The sequence below is a fragment of the Symphalangus syndactylus genome, chromosome 8, assembly GCF_028878055.3.
Source record: "Symphalangus syndactylus isolate Jambi chromosome 8, NHGRI_mSymSyn1-v2.1_pri, whole genome shotgun sequence".
NCBI lineage: Eukaryota > Metazoa > Chordata > Mammalia > Primates > Hylobatidae > Symphalangus > Symphalangus syndactylus.
In genome coordinates, this window is record NC_072430.2 from 146455903 (window position 1) to 146472553 (window position 16651).

Sequence of the window (16651 nt, forward strand, 5' to 3'; positions counted from 1 at the left end):
ATTTTTGGGAAGGACACAGGATAGTGGGCTCCATTAGAATAGATAGCTAGACATGAACAGGAGGGGGAGCTCCTGAAAAAGGGAAAGCCTGGGAAGGCTCTCCTGGAGGGACCACCAAAAATTCACGTTAGTAGCATCTCTAGTGCTGGAGTGGATGGGCACTTGTCAATTGTGGGTAGGAGGGAGAAGAGGTACCTATGCAGAAAGAAACACCCTAGAACTCTTCTTAAGATGCCCCAATCATCATTCGTTCTGCAATAAAAATGTCAGAATATTGCTAGGTACATGCTGATAAGAACAACAAAGGGGACATTCTTAAGAGAAACCTGGCACCATAAGTACAGATTAGGGCAGAGAAGGACATTCAAAAGAGATGGGCAGGTGCAGTAGGTACAAAGATGACCGCTGTCAGCCGGCCTGTGAGGCGGGAAAGAGGCTGGTGCCAGAGTGGATTTGGATTGATCACCACACATGTACCTCAACCAACAGCGAGGAGGTCCCACATGCCTAAGTGGGGCAAGTCGGGGACCTAAGGCAGTAGCAGGAAAACCAGACAAAGAAAACAGGCAGAGACTTGAGACAGAGGCAGGAATGTGAAGAAGTCTACAATAAAATTCCCTGCACAGGACTCTTAGGCTGTTTTCATGCACGATCAGCCCACTCCTCCCTATTTTTCTACAATAAGCTCTTTACACTGTATTTCTTTTGAATGAAGTTATCTGCCATCTTTGTACTGCCTCTTGGTGAAAATCTTTCTTCCAAGTTAGACAAGAACTGGGACATCAGCTCTCCCCAGTAATAGCTCCATTTCAGTTTGAATTTACAGAACTGATGGGGCTTAATAACTGGCGCTCTGACTTTAAGTGGTGCAGGAGGTGGCCAGTAGCAGACCCCAGCCGTCACACCGGGAGCAAGAGGGCCCTGCATAGTCCCCATCTGCCTGCAGGTGGCATGCTGCCATGACACTGCCAGCAAGAGGGCCTAGCAGTGTCCCCAGCTGCCAGCAGGGGTATACGACGACTACACTGTGAGCAAGAGGGCCCTGCAGTGTCCTTAGCTGCCAGCAGGTGGCACACGGGCACCACAACATGAGCAAGAGGACCCTGCAGTGCCCTGGTTGCCAGCACGGGGCGTGCTGCCACTACACTGGGAGCAAGAGGATCTTATAGTGTCCGCAGGTGCCAGAAGAGGGCTTGCCCGCACTACACTAAAAGCAAGAGGGCCCAGCAGTGTCCCCAGCTGCCAGCAGGGGAGTCAGCCGCCACTACACTTGGAGCAGGAGGGCCCAGCAGTGTCCACAGCTGCCAGCACGCGAGCATGCTGCCACTACACTGTGAGCAAGAGGGCCCTGCAACGTCCCTAGCTGCCAGCAGGCGGCGTATACCGCCACTACACTGTGAGCAAAAGGGCCCTGCGTGCCCCGGCGCCAGCAGGGGGCGCTGGCCACCAGTGTAAGCAAGAGGGCGCTGCAGTTGCCCTAGGCGCCAGCAGGAGGCGCAGTGGCACAGCACCGTGAGCAAGCAGGTCCTGTAGTGGCCAGCTTTTCAGATTACTGAGGTTCCACCCGTCTCTGCGCCGCACCCCCGGCGACGTGCGTCTCTCTGCCTGCACCGCGTCCACCCGCGCCCCCCAGCCCGGCGGCGTGTGAATGTGCACCTGTGTGCCTGCAACGCTCCCCCCAACCCCCGGCCCGGTGGCGTGCATGTCTGCGCCTGCGCCGCACCCGCCCTACCGGCGACGCGCCGCTGTGCATCTCTGCCCTGCGCGCGCCTCCCCACGGGGGCCAGGCTGCCGCGCATCTCTGCACCTGCGCCGCGGAGCGACGGCGCGCGGCCCCTCTCTGCGCCGGCGCGGGCCCGCCGCGCCTCTCTGCGCCTGCGCCGCGGAGCGACGGCCCGCCGCTCTTCTCTGCGCCTGCGCGGGCGCGGTGCCTTTGCGAGGACGGAGCTGCGTTCGCCGCAGCACAGACCCAGGGGGCATCGCGAGGGCGGAGCTGCATTCTCCTCTGCACAGACTCCGGGGTACTGCGAAGGCGGAGCAGTGTTCTTCTCAGCACAGACCTGGGCGTGCGGGCCAGGGGCACCGCGAGGGCAGAGCTGCGTTCTGCTCAGCACAGACCTGGGGGACACCGCAAAGGCGGAGCACCATTCTCCTCAGCACAGACGTTGGGGGCCCTACCTCGCTTTCGGACAACTCGGGGCAGCATCGACGGTGAGTAAAATCCTTCCTGTTTGCAGCCCTGAATAATCAAGTTCAGAGACCAGTTAGAAGGGTTCAGTGTGCAAAATGGGAAACCAAAAGCCCCTCTGAATCCTGCCCACCAAAGTTCTCCCGAGCGAAGGCAAGGGGCCACAGTGCCAGGTCCACACTGCAGCTTCGAAACACAAATGCAGCACTGCTAATGCAGACATGACACCCAAAATATGACACCCACATTACTCATGTCACAAGCACCTGTAATGCTAATGCACTGCCTCAATAAAAAAAATTAATGTAAGATTGGCAATCCCCATGCTGCTGTGCAGTCCTCACACAGTAATCGTAATAATCCACATTAACAAAGTACATACAAACTTAGTAAGGAACCTAGGGTTAGGATTAGAGTTGTCGTCAGGGCCCAGGTTAGGGTTAGGGTTGGGGTTGGGGTTGGGGTTAGGGTTAGGGTTAGGGTTAGGGGTTAGGGTTAGGGGTTAGGGTTAGGGTTGGGTTAGCGTTAGGGTTAGGGATTGGGGTTAGCGTTAGGGTTAGGGGTTAGGGTTAGGGCTTAGGGTTAGGGCTAGGGGTTAGGGTTAGAGTTGGGGTTAGGGTTAGGGGTAGGGTTAGGGGTTAGGGTTAGAGTTTGGGTTAGGGTTAGGGGTAGGGGTAGGGGTTGGGGTTAGGGTTAGGGGTTAGGGTTAGGGTTTGGGTTGGGTTAGGGTTAGGATTAGGGGTTAGGGTTAGGGGTTAGGGTTAGGGGGTAGTGTTAGGGTTACGGTTGGGGTAGGGTTAGGGTTTGGTTGGGGTTGGGGTTAGGGGTTAGGGTTAGGGCTAGGGTTAGGGTTAAGGGTTGGGGTTGGGGTTAAGGGTTAGGGTTATGGTTAGGGTAGGGTCGGTTTAGGGTTAGCGTTAGGGTTAGCATTCTAATTACAACCTGGGAGAGGAGGACGTGACACCCAATATCTCAAGGAGTAGAAACCCCCTTGTGATACTGTTCTTAATCTTCAGGGAGGAAGAGGATGATATTACTCGAATACAGACAGGTGTACGTCCTCTGTATAATGCTGGTGTACACCCGTCTGTGCAATAGTTGACAATTTCCAGAGGGGTAGATGATATTACTCACAATATGGTAAACAGGCTTTGAGTCCACCGCGGGTCCTAAGAGCCAGAGTTGCAGAGGGGCTGGCTCTTACGCCTCGCCCCCCCTGCGATGGGGGTCCTAAGAATTCTGGGGGCAGAGGGGCTGGCTCTTATGCCCCGCCTCGCGGGGGGCGCCTCGCCCCCGTGCGATGGGGGTCCTAAGAGCTTGGGGGGCAGAGGGGCTGGCTCTTACGCACCGCGTCGCGGGGGGCGACTTGTCCCCCTGCGATGGGGGTCTTCCACCCTGTGGAGATTCTATTCGGATCAATATCGTCAGGTGGGTGTACACCTATTGAGATATTGAAAGTAATACCATGCTCTCTCCGTCCCTGGACATTAGGAACACTATCGCAGGTGATGGTACACCCACTGCGGTATTAGGAGTCATATTAGTATTACTTGTTACTCATTTACAAGTCACGTTAATATGAATTACCAATATTAATGTTAAGAAATAATTGCTAGTGAAAAGTTTTCGGGTTATTAATATTAATTATTAGGAGCTAATATTACTGTGTTCTAATGAATATGATCAGTCCCAGTTATTAATATCGGGCGTTATTAATAGTTAATAATAATTTATTGTTATCGTCAGTATGACTCTTCAATATTAATTATCATTATTATCGGTATTGATTTTAAAAATTATACGATCAGTTATTAATATTGATAATTATTAATATCAATTAATAATTGATATTATTAATTTTGATAAGTAATATTGCGACCTTCCTCACAGTATTATTGGGAGTCATATCATCCTGTGGCCCTGAGGAGAGAAGGCATTTCTCTTTCTGTCTACTATCTCTGAAGAGGAGGAGGAAGTAAAAGTTGAAAACCAAGAAGATTGAAGTCAGTGGCAAGACCAGCCACTGCCACTGATGAGGCGGCCTGAGGTGAAAATATGAACCCCCCCTCCCCTACTCTAAGCACATGTGCTCTGAATCCATCGGGAGCCTTTCAGGTGGAAACTCTTAGAGTTGTAAGCCCTGAGAAAACGCCTAGGAAGTCTGTCTTCCTTCGGGGCGCTCGGCTCTTAAGACGCGAGTCTTCTGACGCCCCTGGCCGATTAAAAGCAACCTCTTCCTTCTTGAATCCGGTGTCTGAGGGGTTTGTGTCCGCGACGAGTCCTGCTCCAGTTTTTGGTTCACATGACCAGGAATCGAACCTGGGCCGCGGCGGTGAGAGCGCCGACTCCTAACCACCAGACCACCTGGGAACTTCAAACTTCATGGGAAATAGATTGCCCAACATTAGAAGTGGGTTGGCCGTCACAAGTAAGCCTGGACAGGTCCCTTGTTTCTCAAGTGTGGCACAAGGTAACTGGGAAAGGATACCTAGACCGCTTCCCATACATAGACACTTGGTGACAGCTGGTGCTAGACCCCCCACAGTGGCTAAGAGGGCAGGCAGCAGCAATACTAGTAGCCAAGGGACAGACAGCTAAGGAAGGATCCCGCTCCACCTGCCCAGGGAAATCAACTCCTCAAGTTCTGTTCGACCCAACGTCAGAAGATCTATTGCAGGAGATGGCACCAGTGATCCCAGTGGTGCCCTCCCCTTACCAGGGAAAGAGGCTCCCCACTCTTGAGCCCTCAGTGCTTGTGCCTCCGCAAGACAAGCATATCCCTAGGCCACCCAGAGGAGACAAGAGAGGAGGTGATGCCTCGGGAGAAACCCCTCCCTTGGCAGCTCGTTGATGACCCAAAACGGGGATACAGATGCCCCTGACAGCAGCGGTATACTGGGATAGATGAGGATGGTCACGTGGTGGAGAGGCGTGTTTTTCTCTACCAGCCCTTCACCTGTGCCGACCTTCTCAACTGGAAAAACCGTACCCCGTCCTATACCGAAAAGCCACAAGCTCGAATTGATTTGCTCCAAACTATTATCCAGACCCACAACCCCACCTGGGCTGATTGCCACCGGTTGCTCATGTTCCTCTTTCACAGAGATGAAAGGTGGAGAGTGTTCCTAGCAGCAACTAAGTGGCTAGAGGAACATGCACCAGCTGATTATCAAAACCCCCAAGAGTATGGAAGGACCCAGTTACCAGGAACCGGCCCCCAGTGGGACCCAAATGAAAGAGAGGATATGCAAAGGCTAAACCGAGACAGGGAAGCTCTCTTGGAAGCATTCAAGAGGGGAGCTCAGAAGGCCACAAACGTTAACAAGGTCTCTGAGGTCTCTGAGGTCATTCGGGGAAAAGAAGAAAGACCAGCACAATTCTTTTTTTTTTTTTTTTTTTTTTTTGAGATGGAGTCTTTCTCTGTCCCCCAGGCTGGAGTGCAGTGGCGCGGTCTCGGCTCACTGCAAGCTCCACCTCCCGGGTTCACACCATTCTCCTGCCTTAGCCTCCCAAGTAGCTGGGACTACAGGCACCCGCCAACACGCCCAGCTAATTTTTTTGTGTGTTTTTAGTAGAGACGGGGTTTCACCGTGTTAGCCAGGATGGTCTTGATCTCCTGACCTTGTGATCCGCCCACCTCAGCCTCCCAAAGTGCCAGGATTACAGGCTTGAGCCACCGCTCCCGGCCAAGTCCAGCACAATTCTATGAGAGATTGTGTGAGGCCTATCGTATGTATACTCCCTTTGATCCCGATAGCCCTGAAAATCAGCACATGCTTCACATGGCTTGAGTCCATCAAAGCGCAGAAGACATGAGAAGAAAACTGCAGAAACAGGCTGTGCTTGCAGGGACGAATACATCACAATTATTAGAAAGAGCTAAGCAGGTGTTTGTAAACAGGGATGCAGTAAGCCGTAAGGAACACCGCACAGAGAATGAACGTCAGGCCCGGTGACACCGACCTGCCTGTTAGCTTCAGGAATCAGAGGGCTCCCCCCAAAGAGGCAAGGGAAGGGGGGCCCTGGGAAAGAAACTCAGCTTGGCTGTCAGAGTTGGCAGCGTAGCCAGTGTGCTTATTGTAAAGAAATACGACATTGGAAGAACAAATGCCCTCAAGTTAAAAGAAAACAAGGTGACTCAGAGCAGGAGGCCCCAGACAAGGAGGAAGGGGCCCTGCTCAACCTGGCAGAAGGGTTCTTGGACTGAGGGAGAGTGGGCTCAAGTGTCCCCAAAGAGCCTATGGTCAGAATGACAGTCGGGGGTAGAGGCGTTGATTTTCTTGTAGATACCGGTGCTGGACATTCGCTAGTAACCGCCCCGGTCACCCCCTTCTCCAGAAAGACTATTGACATCATCGGAGCCACGGGGGTTTCAGCAAAGCAAGCTTTATGCTTGCCTGGGACTTGCACTGTAGGAGGACATACAGTGACTCATCAGTTTTTGTCCATGCCTGACTGTCCCTTGCTCTTGTTGGGGAGGGACTTGCTTAACAAGCTGAGAGCCACTGTCTCTTTGACAGAGCATGGCTCTTTGCTGCTAAAGCTACCCAGAACGGGAGTCACTATGAGCCTTATGGTCCCCGGAGAGGAGGAATGGAGACTTTTCTTCACTGAGCCGGGCCAAGAGAGAAGACCAGCTCCGGCTAAGCGGTGGCCAAGAGTAGGGGCGGAAGATAACCCTCCAGGGTTGATATGGGGAGTAATATCATCCTCTTCCCGTTGGGATATTCGGAACCATATCCCAGGGGGGTGTCCACCCTCTGCGATATTGGGAGTAATGTCATCCTCTGTTTCCTTGGATATTAGACACAATATCACAAAAAGGTGTACACCCCCTGTGATACTGGGAGTAATATCATACTCTCCTTCCCTGGATATTAGAAAACAATATCATCAGGGCTGAACACCCCCTGCGATAATGGAAGTAATATTTTCTTTTTTTCTTCTTTTCTTTTTCTTTTTCTTTCTTTCTTTTCTTTTTTTTGAGACAGAGTTTCACTGTTGTTGCCCAGGCTGGAGTGCGATGGCACGATCTCGGCTCACTACAATCTCTGCCTCCCATATTCAGGCAATTCTCCTGTCTCAGCCTTCTGAGTAGCTGGGATTACAGGCATGTGCTACCACGCCCCATTCAGTTTTCTTTTCTTTTTTTTTTTTTTTGTATTTTTAGTAGAGACTTTGTTTCTCCATACTGGTCAGGCTGGTCTTGAACTCCCGACCTCAGGTGATCCGCCCGCTTCAGCCTCCTAAAGTGCTGGGATTACAGGCGTGAGTGACGGTGCCCATCCACCACTTAGCATTTTCATTTTACATTTGTTGAAGTCACAGATCTCTACACACATTGATTCCTGCTTTATTCTACACTTACATATAAATAAAATGGGAAATAGAAAAGAATAAAATGGGCACAGTATCCCTAAAGTTTCACATTCTGAGACATTTTAAAAATATTTGCTTTTTTGAATTTTGTTTCAATGGAGAAACTGTGGTATACACACACTATGCGGTATTATCCAGCCTAAAAAGGCATAAAATGCTCTCCACTGCAGAAAAAATGTTTGAGACTGCAGGGTCTGTATGTTAAGTGAAGTAAGGCAGGCACAGAATGACAAATATTACATGTCCTCACTTAGATGTGGGAACAAAAGAAAATCTTGGCCAGATGTGGTGGCTCAGGTCTGTCATCCCAGCACTTTGGGAGGCCAAGGCTGGCGGATCACGAGGTCAGGAGATCGAGACCATCCTGGCTAACACGGTGAAACCCCGTGTTACTAAAAATACAAAAAATTAGCCGGGCGTGGTGGCGGGCAGCTGTAGTCCCAGCTACTTGGGAGGCTGAGGCAGGAGAATGGCGTGAACCTGGGAGGTGGAGCTTGCAGTGAGCCAAGATCGTGCCACTGCACTCCAGCCTTGGCGACAGAGCAAGACTCCATCTCAAAAAAAAAAAAAAGACAATGCAAAAAATTAGCCCACTGTGGTGGCGTGTGCCCATAGTCCCAGCTACTTGGGAGGCTGAGGCACAAGAATCGCTTGAACCCGGGAAGCAGAGGTTGCAGTGAGCCCAGATTGTGCCACTGCACTCCAGCCTGTGCGACAGTGAGACTCCATGTAAACACAAAACAAAACGAAATTAGACAAAACCAAAAAAAGAAAACCAGGCAGGCACTTCTGACACAGGCTGCAACATGGATGAACCTTGAAGACATTATCGTCAGTGAAATAAAGAAATCCCAAAAGGATAAACACGACCAGGCTCAGTGGCTCACACCTGTAACCCCAGCGCTTTGGGAGGCTGAGGCAGGCGGATCCCTTAAGGTCAGGAGTTCGAGAGCAGCCTGGCCAATATGCTGAAAGCTCGTCTCTGTTAAAAACACAAAAATTAGCTGGGCGTGGGTGCGCACGCTTGTAATCCCAGCTACTCGGGAGACTGGGGCACAAGAATCGCTCGAACCCACGATGTGGAGGTTACAGTGAGCCGAGATCACGCCACTGCACTCCAGCCTGGGCGACAGAGAAAGACTCTGTCCCCCCACCAAAAAAAAAAAGCAGGAAAACAAATTCAACACGGTATGATTCCACTTCCATCAAGTGCCTAGAGTAGTTAAACTTATAGAGTTGCAAATCAGAATGGTGGCCCCCGGGGTGGGCGAGAGAGAGGAATGGAGAGTTTGGTGAATGGGTGCCATTTCCATTTTGAAAGAAAACTGTTCTGGAGATGACGGCGGTGATGGTTGCTAAACAATGTGAAGGTACTTAATGTCATTCAACTGTCAACTGAAAAATAGTGGAAATTGTCAATGTTTATACCGGCCATTCTAGATGCAATCATATCTATTTACAACTTTTAGTATTGATACGTGGTATATTTTCCCATAATAAAAGATGAAAATGAAAGCAGTTGGATCTTTAGAAAGAAAAGAAAGAAGCGAAGAATACACGAAAGCTTCCTCCTGATTACAGGAAGAGCCCCAAAGCTTCTACGGACACTCCCTTTTCTCTTCTTCTTCCTGCAGTCTTATGAGAAAATCTTTAGAGATTGGGGAGCTTGGGCGACTTTGGCTAATGAGGAGCTCTGTGCCTTGAGCCCCCCAGGCCAAAGAATAGTCAATACTCAGTCTGTGCCTCCAGCCCTGCAGTCTGAGGTTCCAGTCCTGGGGGCTCCACACCCGTCACCTGTATCAGGAGGCTCATGTCTCACCCTGTCTTCTTGCCAGCCTTGAGGATGGAGTCTGAGCCTCCATCGTGCACCACACAGGGAGGGCAGTGGACCTGTTCTCCGCGGTCATGGCCCGGCAGGGGGGAAGGGCAGTTCAGCTGAGGGACGTTCGGGAGCCTCGCTTTGTTTCCTCATCCTCAGGACAAACAGGACAGTGCGGTGGGCAGATGGGAGGAGACCAAGGTGCAACCTGTCAGCTCAGCAGACTGTGGAGTTTCTGTTCTTGCTTGTGGTGAGGGGGCCTCAGAAATCTTATTCAAACTTTTGCCTTCCTCCCCCACTGAGTTGTCCTTTTCATAGACACCTCACCCAAGATAGCAGGGAATGAGTCCCTCTAAACTATTCCCTAAGAACAACAAAGATGATGAAGGTGATGATGAGGATAAAGAGGATGAAGACAGACACCAGGGCATCATTAACCCTCACTGAGGGCTTCCTAAAGGTTAGGCTCTGAGCTCTGTGCTCTATGCAGCTTGTTTCATTTCATCTGCATAGTTTCCCAGTTACGAGTGCACATTTCATGATGATTTTACAGACTAGAGAAGGAGCAACGCATTTTCATAGGACTTGTACCAGATCAGGAAGTCAAAAAGGGTGAAGTCCAATTTGAACCAGGCGGTCTAAGTCCGGACACATGGCATTTGGCCGATCCTCTCCCTGCATCCAACCTGCCCTCTCAAATCCTTGTCACTCAGGCCAATGCCCCTGCTCACTGTGCCCTTCCCTTTGGGGGTTCCTTGTAGACCACAGCTAGACCAGTGGGTGCCACAATCACTGTGTCAAGTAGAGAAAGGGCAGCTGAGATCACATCAAAGGTTCCAGAAAGAATGGGCACAGGATCGTTCGGGACGCATCTCTCCCTTGCCCCTGTTCCTGGCTCTCCTTACAGCTCTCGACTGCCTCAAAGGAGTCATCGATTCCGAGTTTGGCTTCCATTCCTACTGAGGAAGCTGGAAAGCGTTTCAAAAAATGCTCCTCAGACGTGCCCGTGGTTAAGACCTCTGAGCTCTGCTTACAACTTTTGGAAGCTGGGCACGGTGTCTCATGCCTCTAATCCCAGCACTTTGGGAGGCTGAGGCAGGCAAATCACAAGGTCAGGTGTTCGAGACCAGCCTGGGCAATACGGGAAAACCCCGTCTCTACTAAAAATAGAAAAAAAGGAGCCGGGCGTAGTGGCGGGCGCCTGTCCTCTCAGCTGCTCGGCAGGCTGAGGCAGGAGAATAGCTTGAACCTGGGATGCGGAGGCTGCAGTGAGCCGAGATCACTCCACTGCACTCCAGCCTGGGCCACAGAACGAGACTCCGTCTCAAAAAGCAAAACGCAAACCACAACTTTTTGAGAGTTGGAAGACCATGAAGTAGAGTACCCGGGACTTAGAGTCTGGCCATGAATTTGGAATACCACCCTTTCTACTTCTGTGTATGGCAGGCGGTGAGATGTCCATCCTCTGAGACTCAGCACTCTCATCTGAGCTGATTTCTAGGTGATCTAATGGAAGCGAGCGATGATGAAACCTATTGTGGGTGCCCGCTGCGTGATCTCTCTGTGATGGTTGTGGAAAGTCAAGGCCAAGTGAATCTCCCATACATTCGTTACTATTTTAAGCTTCAACTCCATATAGTTCAATGGAAATATCCCCTGACCTGAAGTTCCGGTTTCCCTGCATTCCAGACAGGACATTTTCTTTTGTCCTTATCTCAGTAAGTACTGAGTATTGTGAGAGGAACAAGTGAGTCTCTGTTGTTTCTGATTCTCCAGAGCCTGTATCTTGCTTGGCACAGAAGAGGTAGCAAAAGTCAAAATCTATGTTAATTCTTGAATTGACACTTCCTTGGTTCACAACAATTGGCTGTCATCAGTGTGACTTCAACTTACTTGATTCTTTTTGTTTTTTGTTTTTTGAAACGGAGTTTTGCTCCCGTTGCCCAGGCTGGAGTGCAGTGGTGTGATCTCGGCTCACCGTAGCCTCTGCCTCCCAGGTTCAAGCCAGTCTCCTGCCTCAGCCTTACGAGTAGTTGGGGCTACAGGCACCCGCCGCCATACCGGGAGAAGTTTTTGTATTTTTAGTAGAGGCAGGGTTTCACCATGTTGGCCAGCATGGTCTTGATCCCCTGACCCCGTGATCCACCCTCCTCGGCCTTCCAAAGTGCTAGGATTACAGGCGTGAGCCACCGCGTCTGGCCGAACTTTCTGATGAAAACTCTAAGTCCACCTAAGCTAAAGACAGGAGTTGTAGCTGACGTGAATTTTCAAAGAAGACCCACCGATTTGAGGAAGCAATTACTATTCCTGCTGAAGGTGAAAAGTCAGAAAACGGAACGATGACATCACTAGGACCTAACTGGCATGTGGAACCAGTTTCTGCTTAGGAACTATCAACTTTCATTTCATTTCCAGCTGACATGGTCTCAGCTCTTGTTGCCCAGGCTGGAGTGCAATGGCTCGATCTCGGCTCACCGCAACCTCCGCCTCCCAGGTTCAAGCAATTCTCCTGCCTCAGCCTCCCGAGTAGCTGAGATTACAGGCATGCACCACTACGCCCAGCTAATTTTGTATTTTTAGTAGAGACGGGGTTTCCCCATGTTGAGGCTGGTCTCGAACTCCTGACCTCAGGTGATCCGCCCGCCTCAGCCTCCCAAAGTGCTGGGATTACAGGCGTGAGCCACCGCGCCCCGCCTGGTCTCAGCTGCTATACAGTGTTTATAAATGTTCTAAATCAAGGGAATTTGTATCAATCTAGTAGAATAAAATAAAATAAAATATTTGAGTTCTTAATTTCCTTTAATTAGGATAACCTTTTTCTTCAAGTGAAGAGAACGGCTTTGTTACGTATTTTTCTTCGGACAAGATAGGCTGTATTTTCTAGCAGTTACCCATTTGTTATATATGATGATCTGGTTCTTGGAACATTCTTGAATCTAGTATCTCTAAGGCAGGCGTGTACAGCAAGAAGTGAAGAACACAGAAATCAATGATGAAAGCATTAGAAGACAAGTGAGTTTATCAGAACTGCAAAATATTGCTGAGCGTGGATTGCTCTGAAATCTGAAAACGTTACTTGTGAATTGCTTCTATCCAAAATGCAGACACAATGCCGGGTGTTGGTTTACTTGTTTCCCATTTTTCAACGCCCTTTTCTAGGCAAAAGGTGTCCAAACCATGCAGACCCACAGAATCTAACCGATGTCTCTAGATTCCTCCTCCTAGAACTCTCAGGGGATCCAGAACTGCAGCCGATCCTCGCCGGGCTGTTCCTGTCCATGTGCCAGGTCACGGTCCTGGGGAACCTGCTCATCATCCTGGCCATCAGCCCTGACTCCCACCTCCACACCCCCATGTACTTCTTCCTCTCCAACCTGTCCTCGCCTGACATGGGTTTCACCTCCACCACGGTCCGCGAGATGATTGTGGACATCCAATCTCACAGCAGAGTCATCTCCTAGGCAGGCCGCCTGACTCAGATGTCTCTGTTTGCCATTTTTCGAGGCATGGAAGAGAGACACGCTCCTGAGTGTGATGGCCTATGACCGGTTTGTAGCCATCTGTCACCCTCTGTATCATTCGGCCATCATGAACCCGTGTTTCTGTGGCTTCCTACTTTGGTTGTCTTTTTTTTTTTTTTCCTTCTCAGTCTTTTAGACTCCCAGCTGCACAACTTGATTGCCTTGCTAACGACCTGCTTCAAGGGTGCGGAAATTCCTAATATCTTCTGTGACCCTTCTCAACTCCCCCATCTTGCATGTTGTGACACCTTCACCAATAACATAATCATGTATTTTCCTGCTGCCGTATTTGGGTTCCTTCCCACCTCGGGGACCCTTTCCTCTTACTATAAAATGGTTTCCTCCATTCTGAGGCTTTCGTCGTCAGGTGGGAAGTGTAAAGCCTTCTCCACCTGTGGGTCTCACCTGTCAGTTGTTTTCTGAGTTTATGGAAGAGGCGTTGGAGGGTACCTCAGTTCAGATGTGTCCTCTTCCCCCAGAAAGGTTGCAGTGGCCTCAGTGATGTACACGGTGGTCACCCCCATGCTGAACCCCTTCGTCGACAGCCTGAGAAACAGGGATATTAAAGGTGTCCTGCAGCGGCCACACGGCAGCACGGTCCAATCTCCATATCTTTTTTATCTGTTCCATTCCTTTTGTAGTGTGGGATAAAAAAGCAGTCAGGTCAAATAAGAAAGATAACACAGGGTGAAAACCCACTGTGACATTAGGAGTAATACCTCCTTAGGATATAAAGAACACTGTCACAGAGTATACACATGAGGGGTACACCCACTGTGATATTAGAAGCAATATCTCCCTATAATATGAAGAAAAATATCACAGGGTGATTTTATTCCCAATGTTGGTAATAAAACAATGATAAATATTAAGATTAATAACTAATATTAAAAATGACATTAATAGTAATAATTCTAATCATGCATAATCCTCTCTTTAAAATAATCATTAATGATTAATAACGTTATACTATGAATTAATATTACCATTGATAGTTATTAATGAGACTGATGTTTAATAATTGACAATATTATGACTCCTAATACCGCAGGAGGTGTACACCTGCCTGTGATATTGTTCCTAATATCCAGGGATGGACAGCATGATATTAGTTTTAATATCGCAGTAGGTGTACACTCACCCTGTGACACTGATCCTAATATCCAGCGGGTAGAGTATGACATGACTGCAACATAGCAATGAATGTACAGCCACCCGGTGATATTGCTCCTAACATTCACGGAAGAAGCGTATGACGTTACTCCCAATATCGCAGGGAGTGTCCACCCCTTCTGTGATATTGTTCCTAGTATCCCGAGGGGGAGAGGATGATAATAATTCCAGCATCGCAGGCTGTGTTCACCCACTCTGTGATATTGTTATTAATATCGCAGGGAGTAGAAACACCCCTGTGATACTGTTCTTAATCTTCAGGGAGGAAGAGGATGATATTACTCGAATACAGACGGGTGTACGTCCTCTGTAGAAAGCCGGTGTACACCCGTCTGTGCAATAGTTGATAATTTCCAGAGGGGAAGATGATATTAGTCACAATATGGTAAACAGGCTGTGAGTCCACCGCGGGTCCTAAGAGCCAGGGGGGCAGAGGGGCTGGCTCTCAGTCCCCGCCTCGCGTGGGGCGCCTCGTCCCCCTGCCTCTCCCGCCCTGCATATTACGAAAAATATCACAGAGTGGGTGTACACCTCCTGCGATATGGGGGGTAATATCATCTTGTCTTCTTTTGGATAATAGGAACAATATCACACGGGTTTGTACACTTTCTGTGATATTGGGAGTAATATCAACCTCTCTGCCTTGGAATATTAAGAACAATGTCACAGAATGGATGTACACCCCCTGCGATATTGGGAGTAATAGCAGCCTCTCCTCTCCGTGGATGTTCGGAGTCATATCCCAGGGTGGCTGTACACCTCCTGCTGTATGCACCCTATTTGTAATCTTTTATCCCTCGCCCCCCTCCCTGTTAAATAATAGACAAGAAATAATGGGTTTAGAATAAATGAGTTCAAACAAATTGTCAAACATATGTGGGAAAATTGGAATCAGTTTCTGAGGAAAAGCAAAAAACTCAACAGAAATGCTCATAAAGCATCATCCCTTCATGGCTAGAGCTGCCAGGACACCAGAACACCAAAATCAGATAGGGAAATTTTGTAGAAGTCCTAGATGTACTAATTGTTCTGTGAATACACAGAGATGTAATTATAACTGTTACCTGCATGTAGAGTAAAGATGAGAAGGGATTGGTCATGGTGACAGCTACCTCAGGTGTTACAAGGCAGACGTGGTTCCAGGACAGTATGTGTCAGGGCAGAGGGGTCCTCGGAGGCTATTAGAAGCTGGTCATGGCACAGACATTGTAAGTCATATGGTCTCATTACTTTCGATGACGAAACCAAAATTGCTTTTGCATCAGCCTAATACAACGGCCTGGCAAGAGCACAGGAAAAGTCCCTGTGGTGTTAGATGGGGACCTCTGATGCAGCACAATTCCTTCATCCCCTTCTCCAAAACCCCCTCTTCCAATTCCACTGAAGAGAAAATCCGATGGAAGTCTGGTGTAAGCAGGCTCAGATATATCTACCACTATAGATAGTAGAGGTGACTCACAAATCCAAGCCTATCAAATACATCACTAACAAATTACATGTTTAATTTTTTTTTGAAATTAGGGATCATGATATGAAAGTTATCAGAATCAAAACTGTCACTAATGTTTAAAAGGAAAAGAAAAAACCTGGACAAATAGATTCAGAGAAGGCCTTGAAGAGAGGGTTCTCATGCTTCTAGGCCTGATAACAAAAACTATCACAAAATACCACAAAAACCACAACCTTGCACAAAGGCCATAGCAACCTTACACAAAATACACTTCTGTGAGGACATCTATCCAGCAACCACCTGCCCAACCTTCAACTGACATCGACCTTGTTGTTGATCTGTATAGTTGAAGATAACTATATCGAAACAATTACATAAGCCTCTTCATTTTTCCTTTATTTGTTTCTACTCCCCCATGCTTCCAGGTTGATCGTTTTTCTTTTAAAGACCTTGTCTTCCTTCACCATTTGAATCTACATAGTTTCTTTTGTCAGGCATGTTCCCATTGCAATGTCCTCCTCCCTAAGGTGTGTCTTTTTCCATCAGAGAGCCTTTCTCTGTTTTCTAGGTTTACAATGAGAAGGGCTCTAAAGCATTTTTGTAAAATTTTTACTGTCTTCCTAGGAACAAATCACTGACTTACAATATTGATATTGACTTATTTACATTTCTGGGGATGAGGAATTAAAGATTTCACAAATTTTCTTCTTGAGAAGATCCAAGTTTTCACGTGAGCAAAGCTGAATATGTAAATTGATATGGAAATTATGCTGCAGATATTATAGTCAAATGTTTACTTGTATTTAATTTGTTACACATGAATATTGCATATGTGAGATAATATACTAAGAAATTATCACATTTAATGAAATGCTTTAATCAAATTCCCGATTGAATTTTTGATATCAATATCTTTTTCATTATTTAATCCATCTTTAGAGTGAACAGGGCTGTCTAGGCCAAAGTCCTCACTTCTATCTACATTGTCTGAGCTACAGAACTTTTTGAATTTATTATGTTGTCACAGAAAGTTTCCTATTGCTTGTTTAAAGGAGTCTCTCTCAATATGATGCAGAATCCAAAAGCCCTGAAAGGCGTATATCCTGAGTTTCTGTTACCGG

General features: G+C 48.4%; 1 protein-coding gene across 1 annotated transcript; it reads left to right on the forward strand.

Annotated features, from left to right (window-relative positions):
- Window positions 1-1942: 1942 nt before the first annotated feature.
- Window positions 1943-13832, forward strand: LOC129488697 (olfactory receptor 7E24-like). The gene is made up of 3 exons (XM_063645371.1): window positions 1943-2211; window positions 4079-4998; window positions 12546-13832. The coding sequence occupies exons 2-3, from the start codon at window positions 4869-4871 to the stop codon at window positions 12845-12847; spliced, it is 432 nt and encodes a 143-aa protein (XP_063501441.1). The 5' UTR covers window positions 1943-2211; window positions 4079-4868; the 3' UTR covers window positions 12848-13832.
- Window positions 13833-16651: the final 2819 nt, after the last annotated feature.

Excerpts from the sequence above, each read along its gene's own strand:
- LOC129488697 (XM_063645371.1), top strand. The coding sequence starts at position 4,869 with ATGGCACCAGTGATCCCAGTGGTGCCCTCCCCTTACCAGGGAAAGAGG. Across the intron at positions 4,999-12,545 it reads CAGAGGAGACAAGAGAGGAG|GCAAAAGGTGTCCAAACCAT; the intron begins GTGATGCCTCGG and ends GCCCTTTTCTAG.